Raw genomic sequence first — 19329 nt, 5'->3', positions numbered from 1 at the left:
GGTTTATCCAACAGGTGCATTCCTGTTGCTGGAGCTGTTGTTAGGGCCAGCTTGGGCATCTGTCTGACTCCTCATGTGCCAGGATGCGGACACAAGAGCATCTCTGCTCCCTGTTCACTCTGGTCCCACCCCCACCCAAGCAAGACAGGCTTTTTCCAGAGGTTTTGTATTTCCACATGAGTTTTTGCAACAGAAAGGAGCTCCTTCGTGAGCTCAGTTAGAAACTTTTTCTTGCCCACTCCCATCACGGCAGTTGCGTACACACTGCACAGCTCTTGGTCTGCAAACCACGATCCCACAACAGCTCCTGCAGCCTTCACATCCTGACAGGAATCTCCAGCCCTGTGGGGTGGCAGTGGCCATGGCAGCATGGTCCATCCTCCCACACCCCTTCCCAGGGCTTGGCTCGCATGGGACTCCCACCATACAGGACCCGTCTGCCCCAGGGACATCCTGCCCATCCTAGTGGCTAGTGAAGGGATCCCAAACCCCACCCTGACCAGGGAGTATGATCACCCTTAAGGCAGGGTGAATGCTTGTGCTCACCTTGTGTCTGAGCTGCTGAGCAGGCAGTTTCCTGCACATCCTGGGGGCTCTGGTGGCTTGTCCAGCTCTGGTCTCTGCTGCTGCCCATCCCAGCACCCTGCCAGGTGCTGCCTACACTGACTGTGCCTTTCGGTTCTGCAGGCAGAGCGAGGTGACTTCAGACATTACATCATCCCCTTGCTGCACACGCTGATGTACACCTTGATAAAGGTAACCTGCCGTGGGCTTCACTGGGGCAAGATCCAGGGAAATCAGCGGGCACAGGAGGGGCCACCTCAAGTCACTAAGCACCTATTCCTGTGCTGAAACTTCCCAGCACCTGCCCAGCAAAGCCCTGGAACCCCCACGGGGGGGCTCAGCTGTGCATTTCCCAGTGTGCTGTTTGATAGCTGAGACGTGTGGGGGTGACAGGTCCTTCCAGCTGTGACCCTGTTTTCTAGAGGTGTTCAGGTGCCTGATGGTACAGGAAGCCACAGCCCAGCAAAAATATCTGCCCACAGCCCCTCAGTGGGTATTGCTGGAGGTTTCCAAACCCTAACAGGGCCTGATTCTGCTCATATATTGCATTTAAAAACCTGTTGAATTTGGTGTAGCTCAGTGTCCTTCCCCTCTGGGGTCTGTTGTGGGGACAGCACCACCAGGGGTCACTGCCTGTGGCACCTCCTAATCTGCCCCTTTCTGGCTACAGGCCCCCTGCATCTCCGATGAGCTCTGTGGCAGAGTGTACGACTTCTGTAAGAAGCTGCTCACCCTGCCCAAGCCTTTCTGCACCATCGGTTTGGACTATGCTGCCAGGCTGAAGATGGAGAGGACAGCACCAGGTACCAGCGTTTCTCTGCTCTGCCCATGCATGGCATGATGAATTGCCTGGGTCCTTGAGGACCTGGGTGTCTGAGGTGCTTCCATACCTCAACTGGCCTTTGGCTAATGCAGTGAGCCACGGCAGGGATTTCTGCAAGGAGTGGCCAAACCCTTGGGGGTCTTACAGATGCCTTTGGATGGAAGGGTTCCACCCTCCTGATTGCAGGCTGCTGAGCCTTAGTTACTAGTGGTAAACCCTGAGGTCCTCCTGCTGTCGGTGCAGGCACCACTGGAGTCAAGTGCAGCCCATCTAAGGCCAGGTGTAGATACACCCTCTGTCTGTATGGGAAAGAAGGTGCTTATGCTCCCAGGCATGACATCTCAGTGAATTTTACAGTCTCCATTTTGCAAAGTGAAGTCTCCATCTGAGACTGGGTTGCAGGCTGTGGACTACTCCCCAGCCACTACCTGTGCATCAGGTTTCAAACACTAACCTGTCATTAGCTTCTGCAGAGAACAGTCCCTTCTAGAAAGCAAGCCAGAGGTCAAGTCTATTTTCCTTTTTCTGTCTGTTGCTCATTAAAGTTCTTGTCAAAATTTTCTTTCAAAGCAACCCTTTAAAACAGTGCAAGGTGCAGGTGCCTTGTGAGGTGAAGGTAAAATAGGAGAAACCTGGTGGGAAATAAAAAGTGCCATTCTTGGTTATGTCAGCCCATCACCATCACTCTGATCACTCTTCCCCAGTACCACTTTGTCTGGAGCTCCAAGGTCCACCTTTATCTCCCTTGAATTCTGATAAAAGAATGATTCAGTGTGGAGGAATGGAGATCTCCAGTGGGGTTTTTCTCAGAGCACCACAGGGTTCACAAGATGATTGCACCTAGGCAGTGTGGGATGGTGGTACCTTCCCCACCTCAGAGCTGGGTGAGGGTAAAGTACATTTCTCCTGACTCAGAAACATGTTGTGCTCTTCATATCCACCCAAACACTGTCCCCTGGCGTGGCCCTGGGGACGGAGGCCAGGAGTAGGATTCTTCCTCATGCTTCCAATTCTGCTCCCAAGCTTGTAACCCACTAAACAAAGGAAGGGAAACACAGGAAACTGTCCCTGAATAGAAGAGGGGTTTCTTTTTATGTATCATGGCCTATCTTTGTCCTTGACTATTTTTAACTCTGGTCTGATTCTTGGCTATTTTACATCAACTCTTCAGCGATGGGTGTTCGCCAACTCAGCAGACCCACCTCAGCCTCCACGACTGGGAGCAGCGCTGAGCTGCTCCAGTGACTTGTGGTGTTGTGTCATGCTCTGACTCCTGCATGTTTGCCCTCTTGCATTTGCCAGGGATGCTGTACCAAAGAATGGTCATTTCTGAACAAAGTCTCAAAAGCGACCCGTACCCTTACCAGGAAAAGTGAGTAGCACCTCTTTGGATGTGTTGTTACATTTATTTCTTACACAGTCTTATAGTGAAATTTGTCCTTCTCTTGAATTAATGGCAGTTAGAACAGACAATCTGGACACAAACCACATGGCAGGACATGGTCTTGGGGGATGCAGTTTGGTGGGATCCAGTGCCTTGTCAAAAGGAGCTTTGCACTGGGAGGAGCATGTTCTTCCTCTGCGTCCCAGTGTATTTCTGTGGAACTTCTCTTGGTGGGCAATATCAGCAGTAAGGGTTGATTTCTGCATGGGGTAATAGAAATACGAGCTGCTCATTCCAGTCCTGATGTCAATAACCAGGAGCTTAGCTCAGCTCAGCTCATCTCAGCTCATCTCACTCTCCCTCTTTTCCCATCCTCTTGCCCCATACAGGATTTTCATCTTTGCTGACCCAGAGCTGCTCTCTGAAGCCATCTGCAACGCCCTGGTCATGGACACGGAGGCAGCTCAGGTCTCCCAGAGCCCTCGGGCATGTATGTGCTACGTGATCATCCACACCATGCAGGCAGCCCTGGGTGAAGGCTGCAACATCAGCAGCTTGAAGGCAAGCCTCCAGGTAACTGGCAGCACTTCTGCATCACCATGTGTGGTTTTCAAGTGGTCCTGCTTTTGCTGGACACCTCAGAGCATGGGAAATTGTTTGGGCAAGTGAAGAGACCCACCCATCCCTGCCCCTCATTTCTCCTCTCCATCCCCAGTAGCCTCAGTGTTACATGCAGGGCTGAGCTCTGAACAGAGATGGTGTTGAACTCCAGGTATAAAAGAGTTGCTGCAGCAGAAGCCAGAGGTTTTGAGTCTTCAGTTTTGCACAGCTGAAGTGCAAAGCTGGGCTCTGTGGCCGAAATGCAAGCTGCTCTGTGAGCCACTGGTCAGGGCAAAACATCTCAGTGGAAATGTTTCAACCAGTTTTCTCCAAAATCTCCTTCAGGGAGCCGTGAGGCCCCAGTAGGACAAATATCTGGTTTGGAAAGGCAGCTTTACAGAGGCTCTTGGTGATTTCTGCTCCAAGAACACCTTTGGGAGGCTGCTGTCCCCATCTCCTGAGGGTCACTGGAGCTGCCAGCTCTGATGCTGACTCCCCAAGCTCATGGCATTTGGGAACACAGTGCCCATCAGCTGCAAACCTGCTAGAAAAAAGCTTTAAGCAGACAGCCCAGCCAGCATCTCTCCTTCTCCAGCCCTCTATGGGGACAGGAGGACATTTGTGTCCTCTGCTGCAGAAACAATTTTGGCAGGACTATTCATCCTTTTCCTACCCATTCCCGTGGCCCTTTTATGGAGCATCTCCTCGTTTCACACCTCTGGGTGCTAACAGCTGCTCCTTGTGACAGGACATGCCCACAAGTGACATGGAGCACTGGTTCCAGCAAGTGGTGGCAGCAGTGGAGTGTGGAGGAGGTGAGGTGAGCTCAGACCGGGCCCAGCACACAGCCAGGCTGGAGGAGATTTATCACGCCATCCTCGGCTCCTTGCAAGCAGGTGAGGTCCTGGGCCACATTGCTTGGTGGGTAGTGGTGCCAGCTGGGCAAGCTAGCAGGTCCCAACCTCATTGCTGTGTCCTCCTACAGCTCCACCCCACCTCCCCGTCACTGGGATCAGGTCCTTGCAGTGACCTGGTGTCCAGGATGACAAACTGCAGGTGGCAGTGGCAGGCAGATTTGTCACCTGAGGAAAGGGACTGTGGCAGTCTCTGCTGCTGATTGGCTGCCCTGAGGCCCAGAGACATGTCTCCATCATTTGCAGAGAGATGAATAGATGTCAACTGTGGGAAGCTGGACAGGTTCTCTAGTGCTCTGCTGGTGTGAGATAGATCCTGTCATGGCCTAGACTGGGGAGACACTGGGCACCACTCCCAGAAACCAATTTTCCTGTTGTGGTGGACAGTGGCACTGTCCATCTCCTTCCATCCCTGGCAGTGCTCCAGCTTGGTGCCGTTGGGGCTACACAAGCTATAACAAATGTCCCCATCCATCACTGCTCCTCACACAAATCTGGAGTAGATGAGAGGGAAATGGGGATCACACTTCTCTTTTCCTGACTACTCCTAGCAGAAGTTCCCTGCATTCCAACCCCCTTCCTGAAAAGATCTGAAGACAGTCACAGTGCAAGATGTGGAGAGGAACAGCCAGTGGTGCAGGGACATGAGCAGGACCATCTCCTTTTGCTGGCAGTGAGCTATTAAATTGTTTCACTGCCTCCCACAGAGCAACAATGAGTTAAAAAGAGCCAGCGATGGGGGGGGCAGAGGGGTCCCTTGCTTGTCAGCTGAGATTGCCAAGGGAGGTCCTGCCATGTGCATTGGAGGTCCAGTGCTAGAAGAATGTTTTATTTATTCTGCAGTCCTTCCTCTGTCTTCAGCAAAGCAAGGTCATTCATTTGCCCGTGCCTCATTTTCCCCATCTCTATTTCTCCCTTCCACTGGTGGAGTAGGTACCTTCGTATGGCTCAGTTTGTGAGAGCAGAGGTCTCTGACTACAGCCTCACATCTGGCCAGAGGTGGGAGAGCCCCTGGGGCTCAGCACAGTGCCTGAAGCACGGCACCAGTGGGGGTTTGTGCATCTCTGTGGGAAAACTGCTCCTGTGTGTCACCAGCTCCTTGTTTCCCACAGGCGATGCTCCTCTGGGAGGGCTGCAGGGTGCCCCTCTGCCCAACCCCAACATCAGCTTTCACCTCTGGACAGAAGACCACCAGCTCTGTGAGTGTCCTGGCAGGGCTGTGGGGAATTCAGGTGGTGCCCGTGGCTGGGAAGCCTGCGCAAAACAAGGCATTTAGCCCTGGTCCTTGAGCAGAGTTTTGTAACCCTCGCCCAAGGGCCAAACTGGTGGAAGCTCATGCTGACTGCACCAGCCTTCCTTCTTGTGGGGTGTCAGGGTCAGATCAGGGGATTTGGGGGGTAGGGGAGTGAAGGAGATGAGGAGAGGACCCATATGGGACAGGCTGCAGCAGGATGAGCCCGAAGTATCTGAGTAATACTGAGCTCTCTTCATGGTGCAATGTGAAATGGGACTGAAGGACTCTCTTTGGACCTGCTGGTGGAGGTATTTGCTCTATGGTTTGGAGGAGAAGAAGGGAGCCAGGGCAAGACTGGGGCTCAGCCTGGCTTTGGTTGTATCTCCCTCCTCAAGCTCCCTCCTGCCTGCAGGGAAGGAATTGGTGCTGTTCATCCGCCCACCGTCACCGAGCTGTGAGCCGGACTGCCTGAGCCAGGATCTGGACAACTTTGAGATCCAGGACATCATTTCAGACTGCGAGTGCTGCGAGCAGACCCGCTTCTCCGTGCTCTCCACCGACAGTGGCATTGAACGAGACCTGCCCCTGGCAGCCGAGGATTCCTTCAGCCCTGGCAGCGCTGAAACGGAGCAGTCCCGGCTCCACAGGAAGGGTGGCATCAAAAAAAAGCCATCTCCGCTGGAGAGCGTGGCCTTTCTGCAGGCTGGCTGCAATGGTGCTGGGGCAAAGCCCCCCATGAAGCTGCAGAGGAGACCAGGCATCCCACCAGAGCCTGCAGCCCCGCTCCAGAGGCTGCACACTGCCCGCATTGTGCTGCTGGGGGACGACCGGATCCTGGGGCGCCTGGCCCAAGCCTACCACTCTTTGAGGTAACCAGTGGTCACAGCCTCTTTGGCTCTGGGGACTTGGGGAAGGGAGGACAGAGTGGGGACTTTGCTCTTCAGCCTGTTGAAGCAGCCAGAATAGATGGGGGTGAGCTCCAGCATCACCTGAGACAGGATGGGACCCCAAGTTTTTGCACTCAAATATATCTGACTTCACTGGCTGCATGACATCGTTTGGCTCTGTTGGACCAAATGATGCACACAGCGAGTTCTGTCCATTAAATGGGTTAATAAATGAGGTAAGACATCTTCCTATGCAAAAGGGAAAAAAAACTAAAGAAAAGCTGTTTTACAGCTGACACTTCCCAGCTGGATGAGCTGGGCCAGGAGAGCAGCGTGGGGTGGTTCTGGGTTACAGTGCAGGCAGCAGGCTGGGTCACAATGCCCACAGCAGGCTGAGGAGCAGATCTGGGCGCAGAGGGGACCAGCAGCCCCAGCCAAGGGAGACCCCTTACCCCTGTCCTCTCCCCTTGCTCAGCTGGGGATCCGGGGGCATTTCTTCCATTCTGTCACGCTGGGCAAAGGAGGCGGGCGAGGAGGGCGTGTGCTCCCGTTGCACAGCAGCCGTGGTCTCCTGGCACTGCCCAGCCTTGGCCAAGAGCCATGTTCTTCCACCTTCTCCTTGCGACATGGCTGTTTATTTCTCCATTTCAAGGAAACGGGAAACACGGCGCATTTTCCTGACTCCCAGGCTGAACCTGCAGTTCTACTACATCCCGGTCATGATGGGGCAGACAAACACCTCGACCGCTACGGTGAGTCTGGGCTCAGCAGCTCCGGGAGCTGTTGCTGGGTGCCAGCAGTTGGCAGGGGTTTTGGAGGTAGAGCAGGGGGGTTTACAGGAATTCAGACCCATGAAAGCCTCATTCCTAGAACCAGGAGGATGGAAGCCAAGACAAGGCATCTGGGCTCAGTTTGCAGAGTGGCTTCGGGAATCCGTCAGCCCCAGAGACACTCAGGTTGCTCCAACCACCCTGATGGGTGGTAGCTCACAGCCTAGATGTGGTGTTCTGTTCTGCTTCTATGCCTCAGCTGCAGGAGGATGGAGAGAGCTTTAGCAAAGGACTGATGCTTTTCTCACCTCCCAGACACTTAGAGAATGTGGTCATGCCTTACTGAGGGCTTTGCCTGCTTGGTGATGGCCCCAGTTTTAGTTCTGCGAGTTACTACCTTGCAGTTCATCTTGGGCACATCTCTTCCCCTCTGACAACCTTGAGACAATGATAAATAAGAAGTTGCACCTCTCACAATATTTTAAGCTGGCCCAGAGCTGACTGTGAGTCCTGATAAGCATGCCATTATAAAAATGAGTATTTCTTCTTTTCATTCTTCACTTAATTTTTGTTCTTAAGCACCTGCTAAATGAGCATTGTGGGAAATGTTTTGCCATCTTCTCTGGAGCAAGCAGGGAAGGGGGAGGGATCGGGGAGCTGCTCATAGGGCTTTTGTGCCACAGCTCCCTCTGCCTCCTCTATGGCTCCTGGTATTTTGCGCCAGGATTGTACTGAGCCCTATGTTTCTCCCACAGGACCATGCTGCCACCAGCCCCAAGGAGCTCTGTGAGGTGGCCACGTACCTGGGCAGAGCTGACCCGTGGTATGAGAGCAACATCAACACACTGTGCCACATGATTCCCAAGCTGGCCACCATGGTATGAGGGAAACCTTCCCACCTCCCCAGCCAGGCCCATTTCCCAAACACATCTGCCACAGCTGAGGAGGAGCTCATGCTGTGCAGGGCTCCTCTGTGCCCCATATAGAGGCTTTCTCCCTGCAAACCCACCCCACGGCCCTGCAGCCGGGAAGGTACATGTGGTTGATAATGCCCCAACCCACAAGACCCATTTGCTTTGATGGTTTTTTTTGGCCAAGGGACAGGAAATGGTGGATTTCAAGAAAGAAAATGTAAATGAGGCATTTGCAGAAATAACCCCAGCTCTCATTTCCTGGCAGCTTGAGCCACCATCGATACCCTACAAAAAGGGCTAGTGGGTGGGTGCCAGCCTTCCCTCTCCATTTTGCTTGGACAAGCTATGGTAGAGCAGCTCAGTGCTGCCCTGGGTGACAGCTCAGTCGTTTGCTTGTCATTTACCTAGGAAGGTGTGAGGGTTTATGGCAGCATTTTTGAGAAGTGACCATGGCTGATCCATGATACGATTTGCCCCCGCAGCCCTCATCTCCGAGCAAACATCTTGTGACTGATCTGTTCATCACAGACGTGATCGCATACTACGTCCGCATGGGCATCCAGCCCGTCTGCTTCCAGGTCTACGCCGTGAAGGTGGGTGCCACCTCCCCTGTGCCTTCGCCAGACCCTTTGCTGCCAGAGCTGTGCCAGCTCAACAGGGTCTGGGGGCTCCCAGCCGATCTCAGCCTGGATCTGCATGCCCCCCAGCCTGTCTGCTCCCTGCCAGACCCCCGGATCTAGTGACTCCACGTAGCACAGCTCAGGCAGTGCTCCCAGGAAAGCTATTTCGGGATCACGCAGGTCAGCAGAGTGAGCCTTGAAATCACCCTGTAAGGACACAGATTTCCTGCTCCGCTGGATGTGGGTTTGCTCAGGAGCTCTGGCACCTCCTGCTGCTTTCGACGCTGTGAGCAAACAGAGACTTTTCTGAGTGGCTTGGCCAAAACTTTCCTGTACCTTGCAGGGGCTCTGCAGGGCTTCCTGAAACACAGTTTTATTCATTTCCTGCCAGCTTTTCTCAGAAATGGTATCAGAGTTAGACCTGGCATTTGATCTGACAGCAAAGAACTACTGTATTTGGTCATGTAACAGCAACCCCCTGACTGCCCCTTTGGCAGTTTTCCCTCTTCAAAGCTTAGGGTAGCACTGATGCACGTCTCCTTTTAATCTACCTGTAGCCAGTGTGGTAACCTGTTGCAGCAAAGGAGCTGCCATGGCATGAGCAAACTGGCTTGTGGCTTGCAAAGAGCTGGAAGAGCTTTGGTAATTACTGGTAGAGCATCATCAGGACTTGAACTAATAACCTGTAGTTTGTGAACACTTGAAGCACTTGATCCTTACCTAGTGTGGCTGGTGATTTGGGGTTTTTGGGTGAATTTTTATTCCACTTATTTCTCTTCCAAGACAAAAATCAAAAGCAAGTAGGAGAGTGGGTGATTCAGTGGAGGGGAAGAGGAACTGAGTCCATATGTGGTTTTCAGAGAGAGGCACCTACCCTGCCATGTTGTCAAACAGGGTGTGATGCTGTTTCATTAGGAAACACTGAGCCTGTTTTGCCTTTTTGGTTAAGACCATGCTGTTCCTCTTTGGCTATAGACACTTTTCCTGGAAGTGTGAGTCAAGTCCCACAGAATTTGGACATAGGTCTAGGAGAGGTTGTCAAGGACCTTATCTTCACGTTTTGCTCAAAACAAGCCCATGAAAAGAAAATAATTAGTGGGTCTGAAGTGAGCAGCTGATTTAGGTGTATCAGATGGAAACTATGTGCCTGGAAGCTGAGCCAGGGCCTGCAGCCAGGCCTGGGAAGCTGCTCCCCTTGGCCTGGACTGCCTGTGGGCTGGGAAGACCCATCTGTGAGTGTGCAGTGACACACAGTGGCAGGGGACACTAGCCGAGGTCCACTAGCCTCCTGGCAAGGCCTGCTGCCATGCTCCTGGGCTTCAGAAAGCAGAGCACGAGCAACTCTCTCCATCTCATAGCCCCCCTTGGCTGCCATGGTAAGGTCATAGATTCCCTCTGGTGGTGTCAGGCCTTAGGTGTTCTGGAGGATCTTTGGACATCACAAGCCCAGTGTGGTGCCACCGGATGACTGAGGAGAATCTGTTCTGAGGGATTTTCCTCTCTTTCAGATTTTCTTCAACGACCCAGCACAGGAGCCGGCTGAGGATGTGTTCCTCACGGAGCTGCGCACCCAGGTGCAGGCCAGCACCTCCCCCAGAGGTATGTCCGTGTCCCCAGGTTGAGCCCTGCAGCAGGGGCTGCCATCCTGGGCAGGCGTCCTACCAGCCCCAGCTCCCACTTGCCCTGGCTCTCAGCATGCAGCAGCCAAGACCATGCTTTGGGGCAATATCCTTTGTTCTTTGCAAGAAGGAGGCTTCCCTAAACATCTCCATTTCCCTCTTAGGCATGTGCCACCAGGCTAAATGAAAGACCTTGTGGTCACTGGCTCCTGGGCTCAACCAGGTTTTGCAGGCTGTGCTTTTGGTTGGTCTCCAGGACCCTCTGAAGCTGGACCAGCACCGCATTTTTGTTGAGGAAACTAGCTGGGCTTTACAGCCATCCCCTTTGCCAGATGTTTTCCTTATCGGAAATTCAAATTCCTTGAGCTGCCAGTGATGGGACAAAGACGCCTGATGGTTGGACCATTACAGCAGTCACATTCAGCCCTTCCATCAGTGCACCTCAGTGTCCAATCCAATGGACATATGACATTGTTGTTGGGCACAGACCCTTGAGGGAGTCCATCTCTCTGGACCTGTTGAGTGCACAGAGCCTCATCTCCTATAGGCAAGGAGAGAAGGGCCATGACTGCTGGGTGATGGGAGTGGCTTGTTCCATGGGAGGACTCCTCTCTGCTGACAGCAGACAAGTAGGATGAGTGAAACCTCAGTCCTACCCGATTCCCTCCTTGCAGAGTTAAGTATGACCAAGAAGAGAACGACCCTAGATGGACCTGGCATAGATCTCACAGTAACATACAGAAAGGTAAGTGGGGCTCTTGGCAGCCCAAAATGTCCCTGCTCATAGGGCCCCTCAACATGGCACAGATCTCCTAAAAGGAGAACTCTGGCCTTAATTCTTTCCTCTGGAATTGCACTCAAAGAGAGGACAGAGAAGTCATGATGGGCTTCAAAAGCCTGGTAGATAACCTTGCACTTGTGGAAAACAGTCCCCAGTCCTCTCCATGTCCAACCTCTGCCAGGATGAATTAACAGAGCCCTTCCTGCAGGTTGTGTTGAGCGACCGAGCGAAGGAGCTGGCGACATCCCTGCGCTCCCCAGGTCTGGTGATGAAAGCCATCCCTGCTGATGAGACGGAAGGTGGGTTCTTCCTGCTTGCAATCATGTGAAGAGAGTTTTCTACGTTTTCTGGTGCTTGATAGAGTAAATTTGACCACAGTACTTAGTGCAAATTGTGCCTGGGCTGTGGAGGTTGAACTAGTAACATACACATATTGGTGTCACCAGATTCTGGGGTTGTGTGTTTTTTCATGAATGATGTGTCTGGAGCTCCCTGTAACATGGGAAAATGCTGCCAAGCCTCAGTCATGGTTATGCTGAGCCCCAGGCATCCAGATGTGGGGTCTGGCACCAGCCCCACTCAAAGCTGATCTGAGATCTCACCATGGTCTAAGACTAACACACTGTTTCTGTTGCAGACCTGGCGTGTCTGAATGTGAACATCACTGAAATCATTAGGATCAACAACTTGTCTGGACGATCGTTCTCAGTGAGTAGCTGTGGATGCTCCTGGCCCTGGAGGGGTTGGCCAATGCATGGCAATCCCTTACAACAACAGTGAAAGAGGAAACACTCTGTGGGGAGGAGAAGGCTTTGGGACACCCTGCTCAGAGAGAGTTTTGCGATTACTTTCCATGGAAAAGTCCATTTTTTTGAGCCAAAGCCCTAAATGCCATCTCTGCTGGTCATCACCAAACAGAATTCGGTCTTGGGAGACCGTGAAGGACTGAGCTGCTGCTGAGGTTATTCTGTGACCACAAGGGACAAAGTGGAGAAATAAAGCTTAGCCCCAGTTGTGGCTCCACTTGAGTACGGGAGAGGGTCTGTAGTTTTGCAATCAACAACCATTAGCTCCACACCTCCAGCTGCAGTGTCCGGCCCAGACCCCACGTGTCAATGTCCACAGAGCTCATGAAAATAGAGGTCAGAGGAGAAATATTTTAAAAAAACATAAACCAGAAGCAGGAACTTCAATGAATCTAGTTACCAACTGAAAAAGATGGATCTGCAAGAGATGGGACTGAAAACTTGGGCTCCTACTCTTTTTGTTTTACATGAGAGTTCAGGTAGGCCACAGAGGACATGTTGTTCCATGGGAATATGTCACAGCAGTTTGGGTGGCATTAAGTGTTATTGTCCCTTGGTCATTTGGGCCCTGGAGCATCCAATTTCTCAGCTGGTAATTTTTAGGCAGCCAGCACCTTTTTGCTTATTTTCACTTGGGTTTTAGAAATGCCAAGGTACTTCAGCCCATGCTGCCCACCAAGTTACACCACGGGCATGGAGAACAGACTATGCCCCACATCAGACATCCCAAACCTTGCAACCTGTGCAAGCATTGTCAGTTTAGAAAGTTTGCTTTTGCAGAATTTGACCATTTTACCTCCTTAAAGAATTCACATCGTGTCACATTTGAGGTTAAAAAAGAGAAACGTCATCATTTATCCCTTTCATACCCTGTGTGCACAACCCACCCATCACCGTGCAGCCAAGGGATGGGAAATGAGACACTCACTGAGCTCTTCCTCCTCTCTCAACCCAGGCTGTGGCAAACAAGTTGAAAACACGAAATATCAAAATCAGGAGCATGGAGCAGAGGCCCTTCACAGTGTGTCTGGACAAGGACAGCAGAAGGGTCTACAGGAACGTGATCAGGTAAGAATGCCACATGTGCCAGGCTCTGCACATCTTGCCAGTGACCTTGATCCCTCCCTGGAAGGGCTTCCAAGGTAGCAGAGGTGTTTTTAAGGAAGTCCTAGTCCCAGTCCTCATACATGACAGAAGACCCATGGGCATATACATTGCTTCTCCAAAGAAAGCCAGTGCTTTCCTACCTTTGTGTTTTCAGGTGGTGGTGTGAGAAACAAGGTGGTTCTTTCATATTAAGTAAGGTGCTGTCAGTAAGACAGTAGAAGGATAGGTACCTCCAGGGACAAACCAAGATCTTACATCTCCTTAGTTATGTTGTGGAGCTGATGCCCTCTCCACTGACTACATTCCTCACCAGTGCATCTCAGGCATATGAAGGTAGGGAGGGAGAACTCAGCCCTGTGAAAATAGCAGGGATCAATGTGCTTATAGTAGTTGTAGTGACATATGGTGTGTTGGAAGCAAACAGCCAGGTGGTTTGAGGTCCATAGGCCACATAGAATATATGTAAAATGCGAATTTCTGATGATCGAACCGAGCCAGGCTACAGCCACTGGTCTTGTGATCAAACTCTAATACACATCAGCTCATCTTTCCAGGCAAAACCAGCTGAAAAAGCATAAAAGCAGCTGCACATCTCAATATAACAGCCCTTCCGCAGCAGCCAGTGGAGAGACCTGATGGTTAGCCTGAGATCAGACTCTGGGCCTCAGATTTTCACATGCAGTAAATATCTTCTTGTGCTCTTGCAGCGTGGAAGTGTCTCCTTGCCTAGAGCCCAGCTACTGCTTGCAAAGGACAAGAGCAATGAAATTCAACCTGCACGAAACAGAAGATGTGGGGCTTGTGAAATACATGCCCAAGTCCCTGCTGTTGCCTATCAACACGTTTGCAGGTGTCATCCAATGAAGAAAAGAAGAAAAAGCTGGTGTGAGAGTTGTGACATTGGGTCATCACAGAGGAGATGGGAAAACACACTAAAATCCACCCACTGTGATTTTACAACTGTAATGTTGTGAAAAGCCACAACAGCAGAGGTGGACAGGGCTCCAGGAGGACAGCCACGCCCTGCAGGCATGGGCGGTGGTGGACACATGCCCAGAGGACAGTGATGACCACAGCTACCAACTCCAGCTGAGAGGCAGAGCCTTGCTGAAGAACTGACTTTTAACCTATTGCACAAGTCAGAGAAAACCTTCGAGTGTCTTCATTTTTAGAAGACTGGGGAAAATATAGCCAAGGTGATGATGCTTGGTGTGCTTGTCAATGACTGAGCAGGTGCTATCGGTAATCGTAGGATCAGAGAATGGTTTGGGTTGGAAGGGACATTAAAGATCCAGTTCTAACCCCACTGTCATGGGCAGGGACACCTTCCACTAGAGCAGGTTGTGCAAAGCCCCATCCAAACTGGTCTTGAACACCTCCGGTGGTGGAGCACCTACAGCTTCCCTGGGCAACCTGTGCCAGTGTCTCACCACCCTCAGAGAGAAGAACTTCTTCCTTACATCTTATCTAAATCTCTCTTCTTCCAGTCTGAACCCATTACCCATTGTCCTATCAGTACAAGCCCTTGTAAAAAGTCCCTCTCCAGCTTTCTTGTAGGCCTCCTTCAGATGCTGAAAGGCTGCAATAAGGCCTTCCCAGAGCCTTTTCTTCTCCAGGCTGAACAACCCCAACTCTCTCGGCCTGTCCTTGTAGGAGAGGTATACCAACCCTTGGATTATCTTCTTGTCCTTCCTCTGGACCTGCTCCACCAGGTCCATGTCCTTCTTGTGATGGGGACTCCAGAGCTGGGTGCAGTGCTCCAAGTGGGGTCTCATCAGAATGGACTAGAAGGGGAAAATCCCCTCTCTCGACCTGCTGGTCATAGTGCTTTGGATGCAGCCCAGGACGTAGCTGGGGTTTTCTGGGCTGCAATCACACATTGTTGGCTCATGTTGAGCTTTTCATCAACCAGCACTCTCAAGTATTTCTCCTCAGGACTACAATATTTGTTACGGTGATGTCTCACAGTCCAGTAAGGGACCAGGGCTTGTTGTGTGGGGTTGTGCACAGCAAACTCATCGCTCCAGCACAGGGTGATGTATTTGTGCAAACCAGCAATTATTCCCCTGGCTGCTTTAGGACACCTCATTGTAAGCCTGACCACAACTGGGAGAGCATGTGTTTAACACAGCTTCTGTGGAAGTCACTGGAAAACCTGCTGTTGTTTTGAAGAGGCCACACAAAGTAACAATGAATGGTGTGAAACAGGGACTTGGGTAACCTAGTGTGGTGTCTGGCTGTGATGAACAGGGCAAGAACAGTGCAGGCTGCCTAGGCAGTGCCACGGGATGGGCTCGACAGCGAATGGTGTTGACCTGCTTGAAGAAGAAACCTTCACTGAGTAGACAATGGAGGCTGCACAACAGCTTTTCCACATCTGAGCTGTACCTTTGAGTTCACCTGGGATTTCGTTGTGACTTTGCTACACAACCTCTCCACATCTGGCCTGGAGCCTTACAAGCATTGGTTGTGTTCCTTTGGCTGGGCATCTTGGGAGCAAGCACCTATGACCCCAGCAGCAGCAGACATCCCCCGTGAAGTCAGCCAGCAACAGCTCTGCACCCCAGTCTGCCTCGCAGTCCTGGTTTGGGCTGTGCCTGCTGTGCAGGTAAGAGATGTAGAAGAGTGGAGCAGTGCTCCTGGGATTGATGGGCAGGCAGGATGCCTGCAAGACTTCTCAATCCCTTTCCTCTGACGCTACCATAGTGTAGAAACCCTCCCCTGGTTTGCAGATGGGCCAGGCTGAGCCCAACTCCTGCTTCCAGCCAGGCCAAGACTGACCTGGCATTAAGGATGACTGAGTAGAGGATCCTGTCTGCATTCCAGTTTGAGGCTGACTGAAATAATGGAAGAAATATGGTGTGTATTTATGGACTTCTGAATGTGAGCTATTCTTTTCTGGAGTGTCTCTGGGGAGTCTTCCCTAAATTCACATTGGAGGGGAATTGGGAGCATTCCTTCTATGACACTATCACTTTTTTATTCTCCTGGCTCCCAGATAACTTGTTACCTGGGTTGCCTTCACTCAGGGGGTGCTTGCTTGGATCAGCAGCCCAAAGAAAGTGTCCTTTAGCTTTGCATATGTGCACAGCAGCTATTCCCAGTCATCTCTGGCTGTCACCGATGGGGAGTCCCTGGAGCCAGCTCTGTGCTCCAGCATGGTGCTGTCCCAGCTGCAGGGGTACTGCCAAACCCCTCTGTCAGCCAGGAACAAATTCACCTCTCTGTCCTCTCTGTGCTGGGTCTGTGCAGCTCTGGGGAGCTGAACCTTTGAAAAGTCACTTCTGTTAACCACCCACACCTGCAACAAGGAGCCCACCTCCAGGTACCCCAGTGCAGGGTACTGGAGAGGAATTTCCCTTCAACAGAACTTCTCTGAGCTTGTAGGTTGTCTTGGCTGGTTAGACCCCATGGAAATCTTCCTTGGATTTCTTGCCAAGTGCCTCAGACTTCTCAGGTCCCCCTCTCTGCCAACAAGCACAGGGTTGCTGTATTCCTGCTCCTGCCCTGTGTTCTCACCTGGCACAACAGGCATTGTCACTTCCTGTTCCCAAGCTAAAGGTTTATTTGCTCTCACTTTGAAGGTACCATGCAGTCCAAAACAACCACTGAAACACTGCTGGGGGCACAGCAGCTCTGGAGCTTTTGGCACATGATGTGCTGTGTAGCAGCTTAAAAAAGCCTTCAGGCTCCAAGGAGTATTTAATCCCAAACCAGCACCAACACTTAAAAGATCGTGTTGGGGAACAGCTTTCTAAAGAAGCATCTTTATAAGGCTAAGCCAAGCACTGTCCCCAAGCTATAACATTCCCCCACAGGAGTCACAAGGCTTCAACATCACCACAACAGCTACAAAGATGCTGAGGGAACTGGAGCATGTCTCAGACAAGGACAGGCTGAGAGCCCTGGGGCTGGTCAGCTGGAGAAGAGAAGACTCAGGTTCCATCTCAACAGGAGGAGAAAATTCTTTCCTGTGGGGTGCCAGAGCCTGGAGCAGGCTGCCCAGAGGGGCTGTGGAGTCTCCTTCTCTGGAGAGATTCCAAACCCACCTGGACACCATCCTGGACACTCTGCTGTGGGTGACTCTGCTTTAGCAATGGGCTTGGATGAGATGATCTCCAGAGGTCCCTTCCAACTCCCAGCAGTCTGTGAGTCTGTTCAATTCTTCAGTACTATTTTTTAGCTCAGAAGTCAAAACTTGTTGATGCCCACCAATGTCAGACTTCGGCAGCAAACATTTTGGCCCTGAAGGAAGCTGAAGTCAAACACGAGGCTCAGAAACAAGTCAGAAGACACCTGCTTGCACCTGTGAGCTGCTGAATAGGGTAATATGGAGTTTAAGGGGTTACCTGTGGCTCTTTACACCTCTGCCTTGTTGCAGCCTCACGGGAGGGGTTCACGTGCCCCAGCACTCACAGCAAATGCTGACAATGCCAAGAGACCACGTGTGGTCTGAAGTGTCCAGAGTTCACTTGTACAGTTGTACATGATGTAGATGGGTTGTAAGTTATTTGTATAGGTGTCAGAGTCGATCTGTGTCAGAGGATACAATCCTTCTAATGCTAATTAAAGAAAGAAAAATGAGAAAAACCCAACCAACCAAAGGGAAACTGTCAGTTTGGTTAGTTTTTTTTTGTTTGCATGTGGATGGGGAATAAGCTGGGAGGAATGGAAAGCCATCAGTGTCATTTGGCCCTCTATGGCTGATGTCTTCTCCTTCCCACCTTGGGTCTACAGGCTGTGTTATACTGAGAGGGCGTTCGTGGTCAAAGAGCTCTTTAGTGAAGGGAAGGACAGAACTGACTGACCAGCAGAAGCTGGGAGCAGTAGTCTATACCCTGTGCTGGCTGCCCCTCAAGCCCCCTCTGTGCTGGTGTGTGCTGTCCCCACCGCCTGGTCCCCTCAAAGTCTGTGTCACGGTTAAGGCTGGAACAGCCACTAGACAAATGACAGAAGCTCTCTAGTAACCCCTCTGCCTTCCCCAAGGGACATAAAAAGAGAATAAGGGAGATAAGTTTATGGACTGGAAAATTAAAACATCTTTACTGTAAATAATAAAAGTAAATATATATGAATATGAATAAAATTCATATTGAATCCAATCCCCCTGATGGCAATTACAACTGTCACCACTGATGCTGTGGAGCAGGCACTAGGGAAATCCCAGACTGGATGCAGCAAAGATGGGAATGGGATTCAGGAGTTGGGTTCTGGAACTGGATTCAGGAACACATGGATCAGGAACAAAGGCAGAACAGACAGAGTCCTTCTTGGACAGCAGCCATTGAAGAAGAGGCTTGACCTTTGTGGTCCCTCAGCCGGCTTCAGAGCAGCTCCATCTTCTGCACAGGGTCTGGGTGGTTCCTGAAGGAATATGGTGGCTTGTTGTGTCACCCCACAGTCCCACCAACATCATGCCAGGCCTGGCTCCCAGCATGTCACTGCCACCTCCTCCCCCACACAGATTCAGACCAGCCTGGGTGGCAAGCAGAGCTTTGGTACTTGCAGGTAGTTAAGGTGACCCCCAGAGTTCTGAATTCTGAACCATCTCCTTCTGTCACCTTTCCCAAAATACCACCAAGGACAACACCAAAAGATCAACTGGCTGTAAATCAAAAAGATTTGTGAGAAAAGAATACGAATCACCCCTTTTCCAGGGAGAATTCTGTATGAATTAAAACCTTCAGAGGCAGAATGAACCCAGCAATAAGAAATCTTGGCATAGATAATTTTTATGTATGGAAATAAAATTCATCTCGTGCCAGCTCCATGTGAAAAACCTATAGACTACACAAGGGGAAGGACAATGCTGCACAGCCACCCGTGCAAGGGGCCAGGAATAAACCAGCTCTAACAGCAGTGGTCACAGCCCCATCCATATTTCATACCCCAATGGAGGGGTTTCAGTAGCTCTCTGCTTTTCCCTTTTCTTGGCTGGACTCACCAAGCCCTTCATGAGCACTCAGTGTTCAGGTGGTCCTGCCTGCCTTTGCCTCATGGCAAAGACATAAAGATGGACAAGAGCAGTCTTCAAACACTGTTCAGCTAAATGCAGAATGGGAAAAAAAAAAAAAAAAAAACAAAAACTCTTAAAGGTGTTTCAAAGCAAGGAAAATGAGATCTCGGCATCTCTTGCTTTAGGTTTGTTAAAATCGAGGGTCTGCTGGTTTCTGGGCTGCTAGTGTGGTTCCTGGGTGAAACCAGGAGCTGGAAACGGCTCTATGGGGTGTTGGTGTCCTGATGGCTCCTCTGAACATTATTGGGATGGACACAGGGCATGACACACAGAACAGCCACCTCCAAAAC

The 19329-nt window shown here is 51.2% G+C and overlaps 1 protein-coding gene across 1 annotated transcript in view; it reads left to right on the top strand.

Annotated features, from left to right (window-relative positions):
- PIK3R6 (phosphoinositide-3-kinase, regulatory subunit 6) overlaps positions 1 to 13887 on the top strand; it is a 21090-nt gene extending 7203 nt beyond the window's left edge. Inside the window, exons 4-19 of the mRNA XM_008937428.1 lie at positions 688 to 756; positions 1235 to 1367; positions 2690 to 2759; positions 3161 to 3344; positions 4120 to 4267; positions 5398 to 5484; positions 5932 to 6388; positions 7059 to 7158; positions 7932 to 8054; positions 8573 to 8683; positions 10219 to 10309; positions 11004 to 11074; positions 11319 to 11409; positions 11748 to 11818; positions 12872 to 12984; positions 13731 to 13887. Coding sequence (XP_008935676.1) covers positions 688 to 756; positions 1235 to 1367; positions 2690 to 2759; positions 3161 to 3344; positions 4120 to 4267; positions 5398 to 5484; positions 5932 to 6388; positions 7059 to 7158; positions 7932 to 8054; positions 8573 to 8683; positions 10219 to 10309; positions 11004 to 11074; positions 11319 to 11409; positions 11748 to 11818; positions 12872 to 12984; positions 13731 to 13887 — 2076 coding nt within the window. The remainder of the gene's footprint in view (positions 1 to 687; positions 757 to 1234; positions 1368 to 2689; positions 2760 to 3160; positions 3345 to 4119; positions 4268 to 5397; positions 5485 to 5931; positions 6389 to 7058; positions 7159 to 7931; positions 8055 to 8572; positions 8684 to 10218; positions 10310 to 11003; positions 11075 to 11318; positions 11410 to 11747; positions 11819 to 12871; positions 12985 to 13730) is intronic.
- The last annotated feature ends 5442 nt before the right edge of the window (positions 13888 to 19329 follow it).

The sequence above is a fragment of the Merops nubicus genome, unplaced genomic scaffold (assembly GCF_000691845.1).
Source record: "Merops nubicus isolate BGI_N331 unplaced genomic scaffold, ASM69184v1 scaffold10093, whole genome shotgun sequence".
In the NCBI taxonomy this organism is placed as follows: Eukaryota; Metazoa; Chordata; class Aves; order Coraciiformes; family Meropidae; genus Merops; species Merops nubicus.
Note: the sequence above shows the minus strand (reverse complement) of the source record. Positions and strands in the feature narration are given on the sequence as shown.